Genomic DNA, 17,620 nt, shown 5'->3' with positions numbered 1-17,620 from the left:
GGGACCGAGGTCTCTCTACTGGCCCTACAGGGATGCTGGGCCGCCTGCCCAGATCTCCAGCGGCAGTGCATATCACAGGGAGAGGAGACAACCGGTCTCTCTCCCCAGCGGCAACCTGAGTTCCAGGGGGAGGAGATGCGGGGTCCCTCTGCCTTACAGCAACCAGAGTCCTGGGGAGGAGAGGCAACCGGCCTCACCATCCACCAGCAGCCGGAGATACCGGGAAAAGGGGAACACAAGCCCCTCTGCATGGGCACAGATGAGACCGCGGGCTCGGTGCCAGTCCTACAGGGATGCTGGACAGTCGGTCCAGATCCCCATCCATCTCCGCAGGGATACCAGGAGGAGGAGGTAAGCGAGCCCTCCCCTTCCCAGCTACTTCCCAACAGAGTTCTGGGGGCAGGGGATGAGCCTGCGCTACCCACTGATTTCTTCCCAGCATCAGGGCAGAGCGCAGTCGGCCTCTGCCCTCCTCTATCCTCTTCTCCAGAGCCGGACATCCCACAGGCTACCCCAGCGGAAGTTCTGGCATCTGGGCAGAGCGCAGTCGGCCTCTGCCCTCCCCTATCCTCTACTCCAGAGCCGGACTTCCCACAGGCTACCCCAGCGGAAGAGCTGGCCTCTGGGCAGAGCGCAGTCGGCCTCTGCCCTCCCCTATCCTCTTCTTCAGAGCCGGACTTCCCACAGGCTACCCCAGCGGAAGAGCTGGCCTCTGGGCAGAGCGCAGTCGGCCTCTGCCCTCCCCTATCCTCTTCTTCAGAGCCGGACTCCCCACAAGCGACCCCAGCGGAAGAGCTGGCATCTGGGCAGAGCGCAGTCGGCCTCTGCCCACCAAGTACCTACAGCTCCAAGCTGGAGAACCACAAGGCAGCAAGGAGTCGCAGATGCCCACTCAACAGCTGGGGACATACGGAACAGAGCCAGGCCCCAAAATTCTACAGGTCCAGTATGGGGTTGTGGTTGGACTGCCAGACTAACTCAGGTACTGACCGTGAGGTCAGGTATCTGGTTAGTCTTCCCTGGAAGGGGGAGATGTGTGACGAAACCAACCTCGCCACGGTGTTTTGGAGGGGGCTGGTTGCTAGCCTCTTGCCTCAGGATTATGGCCCATACTAACTTTAAAGAAAACAGGCCGGCCGCACAGCTTAAATCTGTCTTTGGAATTGTGTTTTATGTTATTATGCGTTCGGTTAAATTGTATGTTATGTGAGGGCACCCAGATAGCTAATAGTATTGTATTCGTGTATTCTGAGTGCCATTCACCTAATGATATGCACTCAGACTTGAGCTATCTGTGGATATGTTAAATGTCTGTGTTTGCTGGGAGGGTGTGCCATTGTGTGTTTGGGTGGTGATTCCTGTCCTGTTGTCTCCACGTGTGTATTGGTGTTTTCCCTTTGTCCTGAGACATAATTGGATTATCCCTCGGTTGTCTCTGGGACAGAGAGGAGGAAACCATGATGCATTGGGGGGATATGTTGTATCTGTTCTGTGTGTCGCAGTCTCCATTCTGGTCCCCTGGGGGCGTGTCCACCAGATGGGGACCTGCATAAATACGGGCGGGTAGCCCTCAATAAAGTGTTCCTGTTTTATCCTTCATCATGCTGAGACTGGTGTTTGGATAACTGATAAAAACTGGGGGATTGCTATACGCTGAAGATTTGCTATACTCCCCTGGCATAACTACTAGCTCTTGTAAGAGCTGTTCCTGCTCTCTGGCTGTAGGAGAGGTTCACCCACTGGAGCCTGGAGCCTTGTCGTAGGTCCAGCGTGGGTGGAGGACGGTGAGGCCCCAACCAAGCTGTGGCGGTTCGTGGGGTCTGCAGTGCGTATGGTGCCAAGTGGAGTGCTTGGAGTCCTCGGAAAGCACTAGGAGCATCTATCGACGGAGGTACCCGGTCGGGGTGCCAGGAGATCCGTTACAAAGCTCAACGTGTAATATCCCATCACACCTGGAGGAAGTATCCAAGTGACATCAAACAGCTATAGGCTGCCATGATGTGTCTATATTACATTTACATGGCCTGTATAGATATACTGTAATAAAGTATTAGGACTACTTTCCAGGGTCATTGCCATGATTCCTACATTTCGATTGAACTTTCTTTGGCACTGAGCACCACCTGTTGTCTGTTGCATATGCCACCGGTTAGCAGCCTGTGAAGTGGGAGCAATGCCGACCGTAAGGGTACTTTCACACTTGTGTTTTTCTTTTCCAGCATTGAGTTCCATCCTAGGGGCTCTGTACCGGAAAAGAACTGATCAGTTTTATCCCCATGCATTTTGAATGGAGAGCCATCCGTTCAGGATGCATCAGGATGTCATCAGTTCAGTTGTTAGACTGATCAGGCAAAAGATAAAACCGCACCATGCTACGGTTTTATCTCGGGCCCAAAAAACTGAAGACTTGCCTGAATGCTGAATGGCATTTTTTTCCATAGCAGTGTATAAGTGCCAGATCTGGTATTCAAAATACTGGAATGCCCGATCCGTCCTTCCGGTCTGCGCATGCGCAGACCGGTAAAAATGTGAAAAAAATTAAAACGGATCCGTTTGTCCGTATGACAAACGGACAGACGGATCCGTTCTTTCAATGCATTTTTAAGACGGATCAGGATCCTGATCAGTCTTAGGGCTCTTTCACACTTGCGTTCTTTTCTTCCGGCATAGAGTTCCGTCGTCGGGGCTCTATGCCGGAAGAATCCTGATCAGTTTTATCCTAATGCATTCTGAATGGAGAGAAATCCGTTCAGGATGCATCAGGATGTCTTCAGTTCAGGACCGGAACGTTTTTTGGCCGGAGAAAATACCGCAGCATGCTGCGCTTTTTGCTCAGGCCAAAAATCCTGAACACTTGCCGCAAGGCCGGATCCGGAATTAATTCCCATTGAAAGGCATTAATCCGGATCCGGCCTTAAGCTAAACGTCGTTTCGGCGCATTGCCGGATCCGACGTTTAGCTTTTTCTGAATGATTACCATGGCTGCCGGGACGCTAAAGTCCTGGCAGCCATGGTAAAGTGTAGTGGGGAGTGGGGGAGCAGTATACTTACCGTCTGTGCGGCTCCCAGGGCGCTCCAGAGTGACGTCAGGGTGCCCCACGCGCATGGATGACGTGATCGCATGGACACGTCATCCATGCATATGGGGCGCTCTGACGTCACTCTGGAGCGCACCGGGAGCCGCACGGACGGTAAGTATACTGCTCCCCCGCTCCCCACTACTACTATGGCAACCAGGACTTTAATAGCGTCCTGGCTGCCATAGTAACACTGAACGCATTTTGAAGACGGATCCGTCTTCAAATGCTTTCAGTTCACTTGCGTTTTTCCGGATCCGGCGTGTAATTCCGGCAAGTGGAGTACACGCCGGATCCGGACAACGCAAGTGTGAAAGAGGCCTTAAAATGCAATCAGTTTGCATGCGTTTTGTCGGATCCCTCTGCCGCAAGTGTGAAAGTAGCCTTATTTAGATTGGATCTATTATGTTCTATGCTGTTAAAATTTGTAGTAGATACCCAGCTACAAACATTTCGCTGCAGCAATTTTGTCCCTCAATGATAGTGGAAAATAAAAACTGCACACACAACACAGCAAAAATGCTGCAAAATACTGTCAGAGTGGTCACTTACACTATATTGAGCAATGTCTATAAACATACTACACAAAAAATGCATGTGAACCCCGTCTTATTAGAGACATTTGTGGTGACTTGGGAGACATCTGAAACATAGTCTCAGACGTGGCTAAGCATTAATACCATGTGACTGTGTCATCAGCACTGAGCGTTACACCCCTCTTCCTCCTAATATAACAGCAGTGCTCTGTGTGGTGACTAGGAATGTCTAGCAGTAAGTAGAAATCAGTGCAGCACGAGCTCCACACAACTCCAGAGCCGACCAACATGTAACCAGCACCTGACCCTGGCCTGAAGGTAAGTAAAATGTTGTCCCTGGGACAGGTGACTTGGATCTGTATGTGCTATGTACTGGCGGTAATTCACGTCACCATATAAAGTGTCGTATGTTTACATTAAAAGTCTAGCTAAACGTTTAGTGCAAGACACATGTAAAGTATGTAATACGTGCAGCACAGCAATTGTAGTCCTCGAAGCAGATCTCCGCGACAGAGGTAGTGTTTGCAGCCCAGATGTTATCCCTTACAGAGGACACTTGCAGCCCCTACTACATCTGAGCAGAGCTGGGGAGTACGCAGGATTTTCCCAAGGATTTTCCCAAGATAGAGGGGGATGGGCGGGGGTGCACTGAAACAAATAATTTTGAATAGTATTGTGCACTGCACTTACCTGCATTCTTGTGGCTCCTATTACATCAGGCTATGCTGAGGATGTGGGTGCTGGTGATCTGGGAGAAAGGCCTCTCGTCTCCTATTCTGCAGAGGAGACTGGGATTCCTTTCTCTCCAAACAATGAAAGTCATACCCTCTAGTTATAGCACCAACATATTCCACAGCGTTTTACAATCAGAGGGTTCCCGAACAAACAAAATCACGCATTGTAAAAGATGATCGAAACCACTGGGCTAATAATTCAATGCAAGTTTAAAAAGTACAGCCTTGCATAATAATATAATAATAATCTTTATATAGTGACAACGTATTCCACAGCACTTTACAATCAGAGGGTTCATGTACAAACAAAATCATACGTTACAGAGTAACAAACAAGTCAATGATTAAAACTAGAGGAATGAAGGCCCTGCTCGCAAGAGCTTACAATCTTCTTTTATTTGTATAGTAAAAATATCTAACTCTATTATTGATGAGTTTTTTAGATTTGACATTATTGTTTTCCATGGTTTGTTCTTTTCCTTAATTCATTCATGACATTTGATTTATGTAAGATTTATTTCCACTTCCACTTGTACCAAAGCATTTTGTATTAATGAATAAACCCCTTCAGTACCGAGCCACTTTTCACCTTAAATCCCAGGCTGATTTTTGCTAATCTGACATGTCACTTTATGTGGTAATAACTTTGGAACGCTTTTACTTATCCAAGCCGTTCTGAGATTGTTTTCTCGTGACACATTGTAGTTCATGATAGTGGTAAATTTCAGTCAATATTTTTCATTTTTATAAAAAAAATTAAAAATCTACAAAAAAATTTAAAAAAATTGCAACTTTCCAAATTTCAATTTCTCTGCTTTTAAAACAGATAGTGATACCTCATATAATAGTTATTGCTTAACATTTTTCATATGTCTACTTTATGTTTGGATCATTTTATGTATGCCGTTTTATTTTTTTAGGACGTTATAAGGTTTAGAAGTTTAGAAGCAAATCTTGAAATTTTTAAGAAAATTTCCCAAACCCACTTTTCAAGGACCAATTCAGGTCTGAAGTCACTTTGTGAGGCTTACATAATAGAAACCACCCAAAAATGACCCCATTTTAGAAACTACACCACTCAAGGTATTCAAAACTGATTTTACTAACTTTGTTAACCCTTTAGGTGTTCCACAAGAATTAAAGGAAAATGTAGATTCAATTTCAGAATTTTTTGGCTGATTTTCCATTTTAATTCATTTTTCCAGTAACAAAGCAAGGGTTAACAGCCAAACCAAATTTGCCCTGATTCTGTAGTTTACAGTAACACCCTGCCACCTTATCCCATGCCTGTAAACTGCTGTACGGGCACACGGAAGGGCGCAGAAGGAAAGGAACGTCATATGGTTTTTGGAGGGCAGATTACACTGGGATAATTTTAAGTTGCCATGTCACATTTGAAGACCCCCTGATGCAGCCCTAGAGTAGAAACTCCAAAAAAGACCCCATTTTGGAAACTACGCGATAAGGTGGCAGTTTTGTTGGTATTATTTTAGGGTATATATGATTTTTGGTTGCTCTATATTACACTTTTTGTGAGGCAAGGTAACAAAAAATTGCTCTTTTGGCACTGTTTATTTTTTGTTTTTACAATGCCATCTGACAGGTTAGATCATGTGGTATTTTTTATAGAGAAGGTTGTTATGGATGCGACAATACCAAATATACCACTTTTTTTGGTTGTTTAAGTTTTACATAATAAAGCATTTTTGAAAAAAAATAAGATATTTTAGTGTCTCCATATTCTGAAAGCCATAGTTTTTATTTTTTGTATGAGATGACGGTTTGATTGGTACTATTTTAGGGTACATATGACTTTTTGATCACTTGGTATTACATTTTTGTGATGTAAGGTGACAAAAAATAGCTTTTTTTACACCGTTTTTATTTTATATTTTTTACGGTGTTCACCTGAGGGGTTAGGTCATGTGATATTTTTATAGAGCAGGTTGTTACAAATGTGGCGATATCTAATATGTATACTTTTTTATTTATATATAAGTTTTACACAATAAAAAATTGTAAACAAAAAAAATAAATAATGTTTTAGTGTCTCCATAGTCTGAGAGCCATCGTTTTATTTTAATTTTTTTGGCGATTGTCTTAGGTAGGATATCAATTTTGCGGGATAGAATGACGGTTTGATTTGCACTATTTTGGGGTGCATATGTCTTTTTGATTGCTTGCTATTACACTTTTTGGCTTTTTTGACACCTTTTTTTTTTCATTACGGTGTTCACCTGAGGGGTTAGGTCACGTGGTATTTTTATAGAGCAGGTTTTTACGGATGCGGTGATACCTAATATGTGTACTTTTTTTTTACATTTAACACAATAAAAGCATTTTTTAAACATAAAAAAATCATGTTTTAGTGTCTCCATAGTCTGAGAGCCATGTTTTTTTTTTTAAGCGATTGTCTTAGGTAGGGGCAATTTTTTTGTGGGATGAGGTGCCGGTTAGATTGGTGCTATTTTGGGGTGAATATGCCTTTTTGATCGCTTGGTGTTGAACTTTTAGTGATGTAAGGTGACAAAAAAAAGGTTTTTTTTAGAACAGTTTTTATTTTATTTTTTGGATGGTGTTCACCTTAGGGGTTAGGTCATGTGATATTTTTATTATAGAGCCGATTGATACGGACGCGGTGATACCTAATATGTCTACTTTTCTTTTTTTCCCTATTTATTACAATTTTTTTTAACTTTATTTTAGGAAAAGGACGCTTTTTTATTTTTTTTACTTGAAACTAATTTTATGGGGAAAACTTTATTTTTTACCTTTTTTTTTTCATTTTAGGGCTTTTGGAGGTCTGATCCCCTTTACAATGCATCACAATACTTCTGTATTGTATTGCATTGGCTATAAGTGTATTACACACTGTAATACACTTACAGCTTCCTGTCTGTGCTGTCAACGGAAGGCAGCCACGATGCCTAAGGAAGGCATTGGGCAGCCTTCCCTGCCATCGGGTCTGCGTCAAATCAGCGCGGGGACCTGATGGCCACCACGCACCCAGCAGGATACCGCACGAGCTGCGGTCCGCACTGACTGCAGTAGTGCAAGGGTTAATACGCCGGCATTGGTGTTTTCACCGATGCTGGTGCATACAGCAGGGTTCCGGCTATCAGTGACTGCCTTACCCCTGCCGCTGATCAGGCGGGCGCAGGATTTCGGACCAACTTTTATGCGCCGTATATGTACGGTGCTGGTATCCTACGGGTTAATAAAAAATTATGTTTGCTATTACCGAAGCTGTCATTCGGGTGCTGCTTCCCGAAACCAATTTCTTCTTCACAGTGGAGTATCCTAGATTGTAGCAGATCAGTGAGGGTTATCACCGATCAGAATAAAGAACAGTGGGGACTAATTAGGACTCTGGTACCCAACGTTGAGTTAGTATGACAGGTACTAATGCCTTGCAATCAGAGGATGCACGCACAGCAAACATGTGGCCTATTCAGTGTATGGAGGGATATACTAGATAGGCTGCAGTTTTTGCCATACCTGCTTCCACTAATTGCTGTGATTTTAACTCGTCTTTGGGTACCAGTGATCTAATTTGCTCCCGCTCTTCTTTATTTGTATTTTGTGGATCTACAAAACACGGATACCAGCCATGTACGTTCCACATTTTTCGGAATGCACAGGGCCAGCCCTGTATAGAAATGTTTATTCTTGCGGACAAGAATAGGACATTCTCTATATGTGCTGTCCACATCCTTTGCAGCCCCATTGAAATGAATGGGTCCGCACCAGTTCTGCAAAATTGTGGAAAGGATTGCGGTCCCAGAAATACATTTATCTGAATGTACCCTTAGGGCCAGTATTAGGATTATGGTCAATATTAGGGTTAGGGGCCAGTATTAGAGTTAGTCAGCATAAAGGTACATTCACACCACCGTATTTCCATTCACTTTAATGGGGCTGCAAAAGATGCGGACAATACACCGTGCACTGTCTGCATCCGTAGTTCAGTTCCCTGGCCCCGCAAAAGAGTACAGTATGTCCTATTCTTGTCTGCAATTGCGGACAAGAATGGGCATTACTATCATAAAATGTGGAACACACACAGCCAGTATCTGTCTTCTGCGGATCCACAATTTGAGGACTGTAAAACACAAATAGTCATATGAATGTAGCCTTAGGGTTAGGTGTAAGTATTAGGGTCAGGGGCCAGTATTAGGGGTCAGTACTAGGGTTAGGGGTTAGGCAGGGACAGAATTAGGGGTCAGAGGCCAGTATTAGAGGTAAGTACTAGGGTAGTAGTCAGGGGCCAGTATTAGGTGTCAGGGGCTAGTATCAGAGGTCAGTACTAGGGTAGGGGTCAGATAGGGACAGTATTAGGGGTCAGGGGCCTGTATTAGGGTTAGGGCGGCATATGGAAATAACAGCGGAGGGCACTTATACTTACCTGTCCCGACATGGTCCCACGATGCAGACCCGGCCTCCTCTGGCTGGTCTGCTCCTAAGGAAAGTTGCAGGCGGCACAATGATGTCATTGTGCCGCCTGCAACCTCCTTAGGAGCAGACCAGCCAGAAGAGGCCACGTCTGCATAGTGGGACTATTAGTGCGCTGGGAATAGCGGAGCAGGGAGCTAGAGGTTCCCTTGTCCCACTGCCGCTGCGGAAGAAGATACAATTGAGTTCAAGAGCTGCAGCAGCACTGAACATCCATTGGCCCGGGGGGCATGTGCCTTTTCGCCCCTCAGCCCAGCCCGCCCCTGATTCACTGAGATACTTGGTCATATATAGAGTTAGAAAGGATTTTATTTTATCTAAAGGTCCATTTACATGGCCCGATAATCAGGCTAATTATCAGGAATGTTAGTTTGTAGAAAAGCTCGTTTCTCATCATCTGCTTGAGTAAATGGTGATGTTGATCACCTGATGAACAAGCAAACACTTGCTCATCGACTGATCGGGTATTTCTGTCAGCACCTAAACAGGGATTTGTAGCAGTTGCTTGTCCCCATACAGCGGAGGTGATTGCTTCAGGTAAACATTACTACAGACTTGAAACATTATTCCTTCTAAAAGAACCTTAAGATGAGAAAAATGTTTTTATTCTTTTTCAGTGTGCGTCAGATATCCTGACGCACACTGAACGGCTTGCTTTCTATTCAGAATGCATTAGGACAAAACTGAGCGTTTATTTCCAGTATTGAGACCCTTTACCAGATTTCAATACCGGAAAAGAATAACGCTGTGAAAGTACCCTAACCTGGACATGAGATTTTTGTTAATCAATGGATTCCACTGACAATCTCTTGTGTGAGGTCATCAGAACAATATTGGCTAGGGATCGACCGATTATCGGTTTTACCAATATTATTGGCTGATATTCAGGATTTTCAAAGTTATCGGTATCGGCATCTAGTTTGCCGATAACGAATCTGGAATAAGGATTGCCCTGCTGTCAGCGCGATCCGTGTTCCCCCAGCAGCACAGGTGAGAAGGAAGCAGTGTCTCCCTCCCCCCTGTGCCGCTGCCGCTGCTGCCACCAATGAGAGGACAAGAGGGGGGGAGGGGCTGTGGCCACTATGTCACCAATGATGTTAACTCATTCATTCAAATTCAACAGGAGGCGGGAGCTGACTGCAGAATCATATAGCCGCACCTGACCTCTATGACAAGTAGCTGTCATCCGCGGCCGTTAACCCCTGCCACACCTGAGGAGTTAACTGCTGCGGATCGCAGCTACCACTCATAGAGGTCGGGTGCGGGCTATATGATTCTGCAGCAAGCACCTGCCTCCTGTATATAAATTTATGGGAGAGTTATCTTCATTTGTGGCACAATGCGCCCCCCCACCCAACCCCAGTATTAAAGACATTGGTGGTGCAGTGTGCCCCCCCACCCCAGTATTAAAAACATTGGTGGCGCAGCTCTATCAGGGTGAATAGGACAAGGGTTCTAGCCCCTAGGGGGGCTAAAAGTTAGTAAAAAACAAAAAAAAAACACCAAAATATTAAGTATAAATGAAATAGAAAGATTTACCAAAAAAAAGCTACACGTTAACAATAAACATGTTCATTTTCAGCAGATTTGTGTAGGAATTTTTAGTTTTTTTCACAAACGAAAATGCACAGAATATCGGTATAAATTATCGGCTATCGGCCTGAAAGTTCACAGATTATCGGTATCGGCTCGAAAAAATCTATATCGGTCGATCCCTAATATTGGCCTGGAAAAAAGACATCAGACTTGTGGGATTTTAACTTAAAGGGGTTGTCCGGAATCAGAGCTGAACCCGCACATACCCTTATTTTCACCCCGGCAGCATCCCTGAGGCTAGCATCAGAGCATCTCATGCTCCGATGCGCTCCCTTGCCCTGCGGTAGATCGAAAAGAGGTCTTTTGTTAATCATAAACTTCCGCCCGGCAGTGTGTTTGGTGATGTCACCGGCTCTGATAGGCAGGCTTTAGCGCTGCCCTAGTCGTTTTACTGGCTAGGGCAGCGCTAAAGCCCGCCCATCAGTGCCGGTGACGTCACCGGGCTTCCTGGCAGTCCCATGGAGAGCCCCGGTAGGGTCACCAGAACTCCTAAAAATGCCTTTGCCCTGTGTGATTTACCGCAGGGCAAAGGAGAGCATCGTTGCAAAAACTGCTCCGATGTTCAAGTCAAGGGGGCTGCCTGGGTGAAAATAGAGGTATGTCCGGGTTCAGCTCTGAGCCCGGACAACCCCTTTAATATAATTCAACCCCAGTACTCCACCTAAACACACACACTTCTTGAACATGTAGATAAGTAGCTGAAATGGAATTATTTTGCTCTGCCGTTCAATTATTCAGAAAGATTGTATATTAGGCACTTTTTTCCAGTAGAGAACTGAAATACAGTGTGGACAAGACCAGAGGCAGAAGACTGAGAAGAGTGAACCAGTTGGCAGGGGAAAACAAATGAATTGCTGCAGAATGATCTTGTATGACTGATAATACAGACTATTTGTTAGTTCAGCATCTATCATGCCCCACTCACACCACATTACAGGAATTTTACTGTATTTTTGTATGAATGAAAACATTAAAATTGTGCAACAATATTTTATAACAGCATATTTTTCCTATATGTCATCTGTAGTGAATATGACTGGATTACTGGAGAAATCCTTTACTTTCTGAAGGTGACAGTTTTCTTACTGTACTAATATCTGCAGCAGTCACTGGAGAATAATATTACATGTGTACTTTAAAAGGTAAGAGAGACCAAAAATACAGAATGTTGCTGTGGCTAGTGTCATTGAATGAAATTTTGCTATAAGAAGACGATAGGGGAGATTTGTCAGAGCTGGCTTAGTTGCTGGTAGTGACCAATCAGATTCCACCTTTCATTTTTCGGAGCTCCTTTGGAAAATTAAACGTTTTCCTTTGCACTAGTTTTGAGAAATCTCCCCCATATGTATTTTGGTTTTGTGCAAGCATCCTATCATTGGGACCCCCAAAAATCCTGAGAACAGGAGGGCCCAGTCTCTCAGGATGAGTGGGATTTATAGAGTATGGTGAAACAGATAATTGAGAGCATGCAGCTGTTTCTGTTTCTCCCTTCTACTTAAATGGAAAATGAGTGTGTATTTTGGTTACTTCTTCCTGGGAAAAAGGGACTGCATCCTCACTGCCTGTTTTTTGGTATGATGAAGCTGTGAACATTCTGTTCTCCCCTAGAAGTATTTTCTTCTACGGCTGAATAGCCCTATAATACGGCATACAATGGAACTAGGTACAGTTCATTTTTCACGAATTCTGTGGAAAAAAAAAACTCCATATAAAATTAGTGGCACATGACGGTTGAGTATGGGCAAATAGCAGGCTATGGAGTCATACAACACAAATCTGTAAAACATCTGTGAACAAATTCTTATGGTAGAGTTGAGGCCGGATTACATGGTATGGTCACGTTATAGCTTTGTTGCAATTTTTGCTAAATTTGATGTCTAATGTGTTGGTTGTAAAGTATCCTTAGTAACCTGTTTTTGTTTCATTGTATTAAGAAAAAAGAATGGTTCATTACCTACTGAATTTCTGCTTAATCTACTCGTGGCTTGGGACAACATATTCAAAAGAGGGAACGGACTGTTACTGTAACAATATGGATTTTTGTGACTGCTCCTCGCTGCATTTGACGTCTATCCCTTCCACGTTGCCAAGACAAATAAAGGGCTTGGACTTGTCTAAAAATTTAATTCAGGCAATATCAGATGACAACCTTAAGCGATATGAAAACCTTAGAGTACTTCGCCTACATCAAAATGAAATTCATAGTATCAGCAATAACTCTTTTCGGTCACTACAAAACCTTGAGGAAATGGATCTATCATATAACAAGTTACCCAGCTTGTCCCCTGCTTGGTTTGGAGGTCTTCACAAGCTGAGACATTTAAACTTGCTGGGTAATCACTACACTTCATTGGGAGAAAAGCCAATGTTCTCCAATCTGCCATCACTAAGAAATTTAAAATTAGGAAATTTTGACTTTATGGCCCTCTATGAACAAGACTTTGATGGTGTGCTTAGCTTGGATGAACTGTACTTGAATATTTCACAACTGAGATCATATGCCAAGGGGACCATACATTCTATACAGATTATAGAGCATGTTACTCTTGCTTCCAATTTAACCTTACTCCCAGAAATAATAAGTGATCTTACACATTCAGCTACCTGGTTAGAAATTAGGAATACATCTTTCAGGAAAGGTCAGGATTCAGAAGCATTAGCGCTGCTCAATGATACAACGGTTAAGACTTTAATGTATAAAGACTGTCTACTGACTGACAGCAGCGCAGCAAGACTAATAGAAATTATACATACCTACAAAAATGTTACCACTCTTGCTTTGGAGGACAGTGAACTTTTGGGAACAGGAAGTGGTGTTCCAGTTCTGAAAAATGAGAATTCATCACTATCAACAATTATAGTTAAGAACCTGTACATACCCAATTTTTTTCTCTTTTCCGACTTCCATTTCATCTATCAGGTAGTACGTGCAATTAGAAGTGTTACCTGCATAGGCAGCAAAGTTTTTCTCATGCCTTGTAATTTTTCCCGATCGTTTAAGATGATGGAATACCTTGATCTGAGTGAGAATGTACTCACGGACTTGTTTTTGGAAAGTTCAGCCTGTTATTTGGAAGGTTATGGGGCTTGGCCTTCTGTACGAACTTTAAATGTCAGCAGAAATCTTTTAACTTCATTGTCCAGGGTTTCTAAAGCTCTTTCAAAAGTTCCATCATTGACTTATATTGATTTAAGTCGAAATATGTTTAGTGACAACACTATTTCTTCCTGCATCTGGCCTGAGAACCTCAAACACTTAAATATTTCAGACTCCAAGTTAAAAATGATTGACAACTGCCTTCCTGTCACTTTAGAGATTTTGGATATAAGTGCCAATCATCTTGAAGAATTTGCTGCCAATTTAGCAAATTTGAAGGAACTCTACATATCTAATAATAGATTGACCATGTTACCTGTAAAAGCTAATCTACCAAGCCTAACATTACTGATTATCAGGAAAAACATAATCAGTGACTTTTTCAAATCTGATTTGATAAACTTCCAAAATTTGACAAAATTGGATGCAACTGACAACAATTATTTCTGCTCCTGTCAGTTTGTGGATTTTGCTACGCAACATAACAGACTCCTTCTGGGTTGGCCGGAAAACTATATATGTGATTCTCCTTCTTCAGTAAGAGGTAATCAGATTATAGATGCACATCTCCCTATATTGATGTGCCATAGAGCATTAGTCGTGACACTGTCCTGCATTTTATCTATATTAGTGATAGCAATTATTCTGGTGCTTTGTCACTGTCTCCATTGTATTTGGTATGCAAAAATGACCTGGGCCTGGTTAAAAGCTAAAAGAAAGCCTTTAAAAGTTTCAGAGAAAGAGATCTGTTTTGATGCATTCATATCTTACAGTGAAAGGGACTCTGAGTGGGTTGAGAATATGATGGTACCACAGCTAGAAAATGGCAATCCTCCATTGAAAGTATGCATTCATAAGCGGGATTTTGTACCAGGCAAATGGATAATTGACAATATCATTGATGCCATGGAGAGAAGCCACAAAACCCTGTTTATCTTATCAGAGCATTTTGTTCAAAGTGAGTGGTGCAAGTACGAGCTGGAGTTCTCCCACTTTCGTCTTTTCGATGAAAGCAATGATTCCGCCATTTTGGTTCTTCTGGAACCCATTGAGAATTCAACTGTTCCAAAAAGATTCTGTAAATTAAGGAAACTCATGAACACTAAAACTTACATTGAGTGGCCATCAGAAGAAGAAGAACAACATGTTTTCTGGACTAATCTCAAAGCAGCAGTGCAACCAGAGGAATACCCAGAAGTATAGCAACTCTTTAATGTTGCAGGGACATAGTCTTCAAAATGCAAACCAAAAAGTGAAGCAGTACATGCTTTTTTTTTTATAAAGGACAAAGTCTCTTGATTATAGCGCAGAGACAGAAATGTGTTTTCGCATGCAGCTGATTTCTTAGGGAATGTGCTGTAGAAGGAAGATGTACCAGATATATGTCTTACTTCCAAAAAAGATTAAATCTGTATTAAAGCAGGAAAGGAATAAAGCAAATGTTAATTGAGGATCCTGCAAAAGAACAACATGATACAGTATTTTGATACTCCATGAATATTACATTGTGCAGGTGAAAAAGAGACATGGCCATCAAGTTCAGCCTGAGGGAAGAGGATGTGGGTGAAGGAAAGGGGTAAATCTTAAAACTTTGTTCCTCCTGTTGATCCACAGATAGGCAAAAACCCATAAGACATAAGCCAATTTGCTATAAAGGGGGGAAAAAAACTTGATCCCAAGTGATGAGCAGACTGAACATTTACTATTAATGAAAAAAAAAAATAATGAAACAGAAATAAATGGAATATAATTTGGAGTACTAACACTATGAGGAAGATTTACTATAACCAGCATTTCATAAGCTGCCATTAGTCAGAACCGCAGTGGATTAAGATGCAACAAGTTTATTAAGCGGTGCTGGCTTGCTGATAAATTTGTCAAAAACAAATCTATGAGCTGGCACAGATATGCCCTGTAATTTATGGTCTGCGGGAGGCCACACCTATCCCATCAAGTCCCATCTCTTTTTAAAAGTGCAGAGTATTGCTTAAAATAGGTAAGAGGCACACATTTTCGCACACAAATTTGCTACATTGCTAGGAGATTGTATTGAATTAATTGACAAAATGTTTGCAGAACACTTATAATAACATCATACTGATATAATCATACATCTTGGTGAATTTTTTAAAGGGAAAATCGAGTCAAAATGGTCATCTGATATATGTTAAATATATGAGGACTTGCCTTAGATTTTGTGACAGATTTTCAGTAACAAAAATTCTATGTGGATTAATTTTATAATATATAATTGTAGGAGTTAGAGCTACATTTTTATGATATGTTCAAAGCCCATGATTTCCTTTACACAACCATAATGTAAACTTTCTAAATTCTGTGTATTTACAGCCACCACTAGGTGGAGCTATATTATGGAATATTGAATCTAAATCGGTTGGTGTTAAAAAGTGGCTATTCAGTTTAACCACATAGCACAGAATGACATGCCTATATGTCACAGATTGCCATACATTAATTGGGTGGCGTAGCTAAGCAGGGTAACGGGGCATCTTTTCCCAGGTGCTGGTTGCCAGAGTGTGCTAACACGCCACTGTGCCCGGGCTAGGGTATTTAGATATAGGATGAGGGTGAAGGAAAGCCTGGTTATGGTTCTGCAATAAGGTATCATGACATACAGGTACGTTATGATGATTATAGCGGCACAGGACCTGTGTCCGCAAGCTTAACAGCAGGACTCCAACTGTAAATGAATGTTAGGTTCTTGTAATGACTGGGATCAAATAAACCTCTGATCCTGGCTGTTTTACCCCCTAGATTTCATAGTCCATAGCAACAGCTGATATCTATTGAGCTTGACCGAGGGAGAGGACTTCCTATTTCTGCCCATCAGTCGCCTGCAACATTTAAATAATGTAGCACTCCCCATAAATAAATATATACATTCATGAATAAATAAATGAATAAGTAAATAAATAACAAACCTATTTTATCATGAAAAAAAATCTTTAAATATGGACAAATTAAAACAAAATTAGATATACGGATGAAACATTGGTTAACTTGACATTCACAGTGCAATATATTAACATTTGCTACAGATGTTATATTGACTTTCAATGGATTTTGTTGTTAAAAGGTTTGTGCCATGAAAGATATTCTATGTTTCAAGCCAGCCCCTGGATCTGAATACTATTGTAATTGCATGTAATGAAAAATGTAGTATAGCCACTGAGTTATCCAATGAAATCTATCTGTATAGCGCCACCTGCTGTTTATTCCTTATTTGTTGTCCACCTCACTGAGGTGGTCGCATGTGCTCAGGTTAAAGCTAGTTTCATACTTTTAGATCCGGCAGCCTGATCTCTCTGTATTCCGGCATTGCTGAAAGCTACTGTGTTCCACCCGATTAACTATATTGGGGACTTGCGGAGATCTGGCCACAACCCGACAAAGGGTTTAGTCCAGTTGATTCTCGGAGTGGTTGTGGCCGGATCTCTGCCTGTCCCCATTATAGTTAATGTCCGGCAGTGCCGATCCAGACATCTCCGGCAGGCTGCTTCCTGCTGGAATCACTTGGCGGAGATGTCACTGGTCTGAAACTAACCTAAATCTTCAGCTGCCACCCCTTTTCCTCTGTTAGAAGCTATGGCAGATACAAGGAAAGAGCTTCAGAAGAAAAGACATGCCCCCTGAGCTGCCAGCTTAAAATAAATAAGACCAACTCGAGCAGTGAACGGGGAGATCTCTGGATCCATGCAAAGTACAGGGCTGGTTGTAGCTTTGTTAGAAAGAGATTGTACATGTACTATATGATGTCTGATTTTTTACATCAATCATTGCACAATCCCTTTAATTGTCAGTTTTTAAGGTTACTGCAATTGTGCATTTGATGCATTAGGTTCCAAGTTAAGCAAATGAGCTCTTAACAAGCTTTGCCTCTAATGCCACCAGCTGTAAAGCAGCTATCCTATAAGTCAATGTTCAGCTCTTAAAATAAGCCTTGAGACAGGACTTGGATATTAAATAAGCCAGCATCTCATCTGCAGACAGCTGTTTCAGGGTGATAGCCCCTCATTCATCAGTGCAGAGCAGAGAGTACTGGCTTAACTGGGTAGGTTGTTCCAAGTGAAGGAATGCTACAATTGTACAGAACTATCACATGTGTAA

General features: G+C 42.5%; 1 protein-coding gene across 1 annotated transcript; it reads left to right on the top strand.

The window, feature by feature from the left end:
• The first annotated feature begins 3,807 nt into the window (after nt 1-3,807).
• TLR2 (toll like receptor 2) lies at nt 3,808-16,717 on the top strand. The gene is made up of 3 exons (XM_044300268.1): nt 3,808-3,931; nt 11,423-11,537; nt 12,330-16,717. Exons 2-3 carry the CDS (start codon nt 11,522-11,524, stop codon nt 14,693-14,695), a joined length of 2,382 nt encoding a protein of 793 aa, XP_044156203.1. The 5' UTR covers nt 3,808-3,931; nt 11,423-11,521; the 3' UTR covers nt 14,696-16,717.
• Nucleotides 16,718-17,620: the final 903 nt, after the last annotated feature.

Source organism: Bufo gargarizans, chromosome 1 (assembly GCF_014858855.1).
Source record: "Bufo gargarizans isolate SCDJY-AF-19 chromosome 1, ASM1485885v1, whole genome shotgun sequence".
Taxonomy (NCBI): domain Eukaryota; kingdom Metazoa; phylum Chordata; class Amphibia; order Anura; family Bufonidae; genus Bufo; species Bufo gargarizans.
The sequence above is the reverse complement of the archived record's forward strand: the minus strand, read 5'-3'. Positions and strand labels throughout refer to the sequence as shown.